General features: G+C 64.3%; 1 protein-coding gene across 1 annotated transcript; it reads right to left on the reverse strand.

Annotated features, from left to right (window-relative positions):
• Nucleotides 1-1450: 1450 nt before the first annotated feature.
• On the reverse strand, nucleotides 1451-6989 carry LOC122383502 (nucleolar protein dao-5-like). The gene is made up of 3 exons (XM_043370005.1): nucleotides 5837-6989; nucleotides 4510-4918; nucleotides 1451-4226 (listed from the first exon to the last, which is right to left on the reverse strand). Exons 1-3 carry the CDS (start codon nucleotides 6082-6084, stop codon nucleotides 1680-1682), a joined length of 3204 nt encoding a protein of 1067 aa, XP_043225940.1. The 5' UTR covers nucleotides 6085-6989; the 3' UTR covers nucleotides 1451-1679.
• Between the last annotated feature and the right edge of the window lie 481 nt (nucleotides 6990-7470).

Genomic DNA, 7470 nt, shown 5'->3' on the forward strand with positions numbered 1-7470 from the left:
TTTCGCACATCAATCGTCCAGAGACGTGGGAACTGGGGTTTTTGGATAGCGCGGCGTCCCAACTCTTATGTTCCTCTAATGTGTGGTCGCAGCCACCAATAGCAAACCGTTCCATCTAGGAAAAATAAGTCGCGCACCTGGGACGGTTCGAACCGGGTTTCTCCAACCGGTCACCCCACGACGCTAGCGTGTATCCACTGAGCTGCCGAAACCAGCGACCACCCGCCGCGGTCAAACGCGATCAAATGTCACAATACTGTCATTGGCGGTCAGCGGGTGAATGTGATTTTGTTTTGTGCGGACGAGGATCATTCTCGGTAGCTCAGTGGATGAACGCTCGTGTCGTGAATTGGCCGGTGGGAGAAGCCCGGTTCGAACCCCCCTGAGTGGCCGACTTTTTGGCTCCTAGTTGGAATGGTTTGCTATTGGAGGCTGCGAACACATATTAGAGCAACAGTAATAATCGCTTTAAATTGGAGCGTTGGCTGCGGCACTACTCATAACCCCCAGTTCCCACGTCTCTGGACGATTGCCGTGCGAAACAATAGACACCAATCTGCTCAATCAAGGCCTTAATACTAATATAGCTCCGCACCTCGATGCACGAGTGACAATTGACATAAGTTCTATCGGCTGTCCCATTGCCACGCTTAAGTGTGTCGTAATGTGCATGGCAAGTATGATGATAGGCGCTGTCTTGGGGATAGGACATTTTAACAACTGCTTTAGCACAATTGTTAGGTAGAATAATTGGCGCCTTGAGATGCGAAAGTTAACTACACTCGCTCAGCCACGCGATGTCCGTGCTCCCACCCCACCTCACTCCCCAGTCCTCGCCAGCCGCCGCGCCGCGCCGACCCGAGCCATGCCTCCGGGCTCGGCCCTCACCGCTGCGCTGACGTCACAGGCGGCCCACATCGCCTTCCAGCCACCGACCCAGACCGGTGTCATACAGGTGGGTAGGCTGTGCCGCTTGACAAGTAAGTGAAGCGGCACAGTCTACCGGTACCAGGCGGCTGCTGCCAATGCTGAGCCATAGGAACCCGGTGGATAAAGAGTTGTGGAACATCAATCTGCCCCCGAGTGTACATACCGTACATACATATCAAGGCTATGTAACCCATAGGCCATACATACACGCATACATACACACATACCTATTCTCTGGCCCGCGCACGCCTGCAGACGGGTTTCCGCATAGTTCGCCTTCATCCCCTTGACGCTACTCTTCAAAGTCAGAGTCGTTATCCGTTTTTCACCGGCGCTGCCAGCGCACTTCGCGAGCCAACGTCACAGGTTGTGGTAGTGAGGGAACTACGAGGTTGTTGATGTCTTCATGGAAACCGAATTTGCCACGTATGCTAGCAGCGTGCCGTGAAACACCTCACAAATATCACATTTCGAAAACATCCATGGCCATTTTTAGAAGCATCTCATCCCAAACCAGAAGTATACGAAAATTATTGTATTAAGATATATCTTGGCTGTGCACTATACAAAGTTTTGTACACTGACTTTTCAGTCGATCGTAGGCCGTGAAAACAAAAGCTCATGAGCGCGCGGCGTTACCCCCAACGTGTCGTACCTACCAAACAGGCGATGCGATGATCACAGCCAACCACACGAGCATGCAGACACACACCCACTGCACGCACGAACCGATAAAAAGTGCGCGGCCGTCACAGGCACAGCCGGTCGGCCAGGGAGCGGCGGAAGGCGCTGTCCACCTCCCGGTACTCGCGGAGCGCCGGCGCGATCCGCTTGTGGAAGCGCTCTTTCAAAGACTGCCAGCTCCTGGTGGGCCGGCCGGGCCTGGCCAGCGCCGCGGCCATCTCCTGCCACAGCGCGCGGCCCGAGACGCCGAGCGCGCGGCGCGGCTCCTCCTGCAGGTACCGCAGCATGGCCAGGTCCTCGGCGCGCGTGTAGGGCCGCGCCGGCGCGCCGCGGCGGCCCGGCCCGGCCGGCCGGCGCAGCGCGCGGCACAGCTGGCGCCGCTGGCTCTCGGTCAGCCGGGCGCTGTTGCGGAGCCGCGGCGCCATCCGGCGCCAGTGCTCCTTCAGGGACTGCCAGGAGCGGCCCGGCAGCACGCCGCTGTCCTGCAGCCGCTCCCAGACGCGTCGGCCGCCCAGCAGGCCGCCGGCCGCCTGCTCGGCCAGCACCCGGCGCAGCAGCACCTCCTCCTCGGCCCACGAGTACGCCTGCCGCTCGCGCCGCGACCGCGCAGACGAATCAGCGTCGCCGCCGTAATCGGAGGAGCTCAGCCGGCGACTTCTCCGCGCCGGCCGAGACGGGTCCGGGCTGGCGGCGCCGTCGGAGGAGCTCAGCCGGCGACTTCTCCGCGCCGGCCGAGACGGGTCCGGGCTGGCAGCGCTGTCGGGGGAGCTCGGCCGGCGACTTCTCCGAGACGGGTCCGGGCTGGCGGCGCCGTCGGAGGAGCTCAGCCGGCGACTTCGCGCCGGGTCCGGGCTGGCGGCGCTGTCGGAGGAGCCCAGTCGGCGTGAACGCCGCGCCGGGTCCGGGCTGGCGGCGCTGTCGGAGGAGCTCAGCCGGCGACTTCTCCGCGCCGGTCTCAGGCCGGACGGGCCGGGCTGGGCAGACCGCTCGCCGTCCAGCCGTGTCGCCTTCCTGGGCGGCGGCTGGAAGTCGTCCGAGCTCGACGCCGAGCTCCCTGAGCCACTGGCCGAGCGCAGCCGGCGCCCGGCGGCCGCGCGCTCCGGGTACTCCTCCGGCAGCGGCGGGTGGCTGTAGAGCCGGCGGCCCCGGCGGCCCGCGTCGCGCGCCCGCCGGCTGGGGGAGCCTGCCGTCGGCTCTCCGCCGGGCTCCGGTCGGCGGGCGGCGCGCGGGGAGCCGCCCTCACCCGCCCGGCGGCGCATTCGGAAGCTGCGCAGCCGGCGCGTGGTGTCTGTCCGCTGTGCGTCCGCCGCGTGGCTCGGCCCGGCTGCGTCTGAATCGGACAACGCCGACTGGAACGCCGGCGAGAGGGAGCGCCGGGAGTCGCCGAGCGCCGGCTCCGGCTCCGGCTCCGGGGCCAGCTCCGGGGAGAGCTGCGGGCTCCCAGCGGCGGCTCCGGCGGCTGGCGGCCGGCGGCGGCGCCTGGTGTGGCGCGACAGTATCGGCGAATAGGAGGGCCGCGCGGCGCCGCCGCTCCAGCGCGCCGCCATAACCTGCTGCACGGCTGCCGGGATACGTACCGTCTCATCGCTGTCGCCACAAGACGAGCACTCCGATGGGCTGGTCGGCGGGACAAAGTCCGACTCGTCACCTAACGCGGCCGGGGCTGTCGTCAAATCAGCGCCCTCGGCGGCCGGCTCAGCACCCTCAGCACCGGGGGCCGTCTCCAGCTCAGCACCCTCGGCACTGGAGACCGTCTCCAGGTCAGCACCCTCGGCACAGGGGGCCGTCTCCAGGTCAGCACCCTCGACACTGGGGGCCATCTCCAGTTCAGCACCCTCGGCACTGGGGGCCGTCTCCAGTTCAGCACCCTCGGCACTGGGGGCCGTCTCCAGTTCAGCACCCTCGGCACAGGGGGCCGTCTCCAGGTCAGCACCCTCGACACTGGGGGCCATCTCCAGTTCAGCACCCTCGGCACTGGGGGCCGTCTCCAGTTCAGCACCCTCGGCACTGGGGGCCGTCTCCAGTTCAGCACCCTCAGAACTGGGGGCCGTCTCCAGTTCAGCACCCTCAGCACTGGGGGCCGTCTCCAGTTCAGCACCCTCGGCACTGGGGGCCGTCTCCAGTTCAGCACCCTCAGAACTGGGGGCCGTCTCCAGGTCAGCACCCTCGGCACTGGGGGCCGTCTCCAGTTCAGCACCCTCGGCACTGGGGGATATCTCCAGTTCAGCACCTTCAGCACTGGGGGCAGTCTCCAGTTCAGCACCCTCAGCACTGGGGGCCGTCTCCAGCACCGTGCTCACAGCGGCCGTTTCAGCGGCAGAAGCGGCTTCGGAGCCGGCGGGAGTGTCGGCCGGGGCGGCGGTGGCGCGGCCCGGCTCGCTCTCCGAGTCGGTGACGCAGAGCAGGTCGTCGGCGCTGGTGTCGGAGTCGCCGGCGGAGCTGGGCCGCTGCCGGAGCCGCCGCTGCCGCTGCCGGCTGTCGTCCCGCTCGCGCTGCTCCACGGCACGCCGCTCGTCCTCAGTGAGCGCCAGACGCGTGGCCGTGGCTTCGGCCGCCCGCGCCACCAGGTGCACCGGCACCGTCGACTTGAAGTCGGCCAGCCGCGGCCTCACCTGCCGAGCGCCCGAGACGCCGCCGTCGGAACCGGGTCAGAGAGCGGCCGCGTCAGATCACCAGCACACCACACACACACACATCGGGTAACATAGAGTCGCTGCAGCAAAAGCCTTACAGAAGCGGCGGTCCCTTATCCCGGGTTAATAAAGAATCCCTTTGGGCTATCAGCATTCAGCTCCCATGACTGGTCACAGCCTGCCCCACTCTCATGGTATTTCTGCTGTCCATCTGCCCCACACCTAGCGTTCCGGCAGTGTTACCGCCGTGCACCCGTCCCACCTGTTTGATGAAGTGGGTGTGCAGCGACAGTGGCGGATGGTCGGCCAGCAGCGCCGGCAGCAGGAACGCCTTCAGGTGCCAGAACTTGGGCGCCGTCGGCGGCGCGTAGCGCTGGCAGCCGTGCTCGGCCACGAAGCGCACCAGCGCCTCGTCCTTCTCGCGGCTGAAGCGGAGCCGGCCGCGGTAGGGCGCGGCGCCGCGGCCCGGCTCCCCGGCGGCCGTCAGCAGCCGCAGCTCGTCGTCCGAGTCGGAGTCGGGCAGCGCCGTCACCACGGCCAGGTCGGAGCGGGCGCAGCGTCCCAGCAGCACGGCGTTCACCTGGCCCGGCCGGCTGTACAGCGAGGTGGGCTGCAGCCGGAACGGGCACAGACTCACCACCCGGCCGCGGCGCACACACTCGTCCAGGAACCTGCCCGGGCACACAGACAGGCTCAGCACACAGGGAGCGGGCACAGGCTCACCACCCGGCCGCGGCGCACACACTCGTCCAGGAACCTGTCCGGGCACACAGACAGACAGGCTCAGCACACAGGGAACGGGCACAGGCTCACCACCCGGCCGCGGCGCACACCTCGTCCAGGAACCTGCCCGGGCACACAGACAGGCTCAGCACACAGGGAACGGGCACAGGCTCACCACCCGGCCGCGGCGCACACACTCGTCCAGGAACCTGCCCGGGCACACAGACAGACAGGCTCAGCACACAGGGAACGGACACACAGACCGGACACAGAGCGGCTCGGCGCCCGGCCTGCTGAAGGATCAGTCCCTCCCTCCCCGTCCCTCCTTCACTCACTGGCGCTGAGGGCCCCTCCCATCCCTCCTCTAACCCAATGGCTGTTGAGTGTCCCTCCTTCACTCACTGGCGCTGAGGGCCCCTCCCGTCCCTCCTCTAACCCAATGACTGCTGAGGGTCCCTCCCGTCCCTCCTCCAACTCACTGGGTGCTGAGGGTCCTTCCTGTCCCTCCTCTAACCCAATGGCTGCTGAGTGTCCCTCCTCTCACTCACTGGCTGCTGAAGGTCCCTGCTCCACTCACTGGGTGCTGAGGGCCCCTCCTCCAACTCACTGCCTGCTGAGGGCCCTGCTCCACTCACTGGGTGCTGAGGGTCACTCCCGTCCCTCCTCCAACTCACTGGGTGCTGAGGGCCCCTCCCGCCCCTCCTCTCACTCACTAGCTGCTGAGGGTCCCTCCCGTCCCTCTAACTCTCTGACTGCTGAGGGCCCCTCCCGTCCCTCCTCTAACTCTCTGACTGCTGAGGGCCCCTCCCACCCCTCCTCTCACTCACTGGGTGCTGAGGGCCCCTCCCGCCCCTCCTCTCACTCACTGGGTGCTGAAGGTGTCGGGCCGGTCGGAGACGGCCGGCCGCGGCTGCGATCCCGGCGTGCCGGCGCCCAGAGTGACTGCGTGCGGACAGCGCGCCGGGTTGGCCACCAGCGCGCCGCCGTGGTCCTCCACCAGCGCCTGCAGCCGGCAGCGCTCCGGGCGCGGCAGGCCCGCCAGCAGGTGGAACTCCATCGGCTCGGCATCGTCCGGCCGCACAAACAGCTGCGAGAGCCGCGAGGGCGGCACCATCGCCGCAGAGCTGAGAGACACAGGGGGTCAGTACTCAGTATCCACAGCGCTGAAGGACACAGGGGGTCAGTCAGTCTCAGTATCCACAGCGCTGAGGGACACAGGGGGTCAGTATCCACAGCGCTGTCAAAATTATTCTAAGACTACACATAAATACATCTGTTGATGCCTATACAACGGATCCGAGTCGATCAGCTCAGGGGTATTGACTATTAAGTGCAGGCGACGGGTGTGGGGCCACGTTTTCAGTGGGTCGGTGGAGTTCTGCTGTTTGTTAGTTCTGGGATGCGTCAGCAGCAGAGCCGTTATGCGCCCAACGGACAATACAGTCCACGACGAAGGGGTTCCCGAATACAGAGACAATAAGCTCGCGGTGGACGCCGTGTCACGCTGCTCCCACACGGGCTCTACGTGACGCATGGCTGAGGGGGTGTCTCATCGACTCCGAGCCCGGCCAGCGGGCCTAACGGCCGAGTGAGACGCAGCAAGATGTCTCGTCTCGGCGCCCGGCTCGATCGATCAGGGAAGGAGCAGGCATAAGCTCACAGATGCTATAAAGGTGCTATTGAGCGGCACACAATGGCCGCAGCTGCGTCAGAGGACATATGGTAGTGCATAGCCATACACATAGGGATCGGGCAACCTTTGAGAAGCATGACATTCTGGATGTGTCGAAGACCGGAGCTCAAGACACTGTTCGCTGAGACCATGGTTCCTTGATTGGGAATCTGCCGTGCCCACATGGCATCTCAACAACAAACGCGCCAGCCTCAGTAAGAGCCAAGAGGGAAGGCCAGCCCTTCTCATAGGCCTCGCGTGGGTGCCTGTGCTGAAGGAAGTGGTGCCATCTGTCCAGGACGCGGTCAGAAACCCCGCCCTAGCCGATCGGGGAGAGTGGTGGTCGCGCGCCTACCACTGAACAAGGCAGCCGAGCAGAACTTAACAGCGGTGACACAAACATTTCATCTGTTCAGGTATGAAATGTTTCAGGTACCTCGTATGAAATAAAATGTTATGAGATGTCTCTTATGAGATGTCTGCTCTCTTTTTCTCCAGCTTCAAGTGGTGTCCCCTGGTCCTTGTGTTATCTTGTAGTTTGAACAGCTTCGTGGGGTCGATATCTAACTTGTTGGTAAGAATCTTGTAGGTTTCTTACTTACTTACTTACTTACTTACGAAGTACAGAATTTGGATAGGCCAGACTAGGCCTTTAGAAACCTTTCTAGTCGAGCTCCTCGTGCGTCTGACTATTCATCTGCGTGAGGGATGTCGTGTGCATGGTGTGCCCAGTGAGCGTCAAGCCGGTTTTTGAATTGGTTCAGGGTGTCGGATGCGACGACCACTGACGGTAGGCTGTTCCAGTCGTTGATGACCCGGATGGAGAAC

Source organism: Amphibalanus amphitrite, unplaced genomic scaffold (genome assembly GCF_019059575.1).
Source record: "Amphibalanus amphitrite isolate SeventyFive unplaced genomic scaffold, NRLGWU_Aamphi_draft 000165F_arrow, whole genome shotgun sequence".
In the NCBI taxonomy this organism is placed as follows: Eukaryota; Metazoa; Arthropoda; class Thecostraca; order Balanomorpha; family Balanidae; genus Amphibalanus; species Amphibalanus amphitrite.

Coding starts and splice junctions, on each gene's coding strand:
- LOC122383502 (XM_043370005.1), bottom strand. CDS start 6,084: ATGGTGCCGCCCTCGCGGCTCTCGCAGCTGTTTGTGCGGCCGGACGAT. Junction 4,919..5,836: donor CCCGACACCTTCAGCACCCA/GTGAGTGAGAGG, acceptor GTGCCCGGGCAG/GTTCCTGGACGAGTGTGTGC. Junction 4,227..4,509: donor ACACCCACTTCATCAAACAG/GTGGGACGGGTG, acceptor GGCGCTCGGCAG/GTGAGGCCGCGGCTGGCCGA.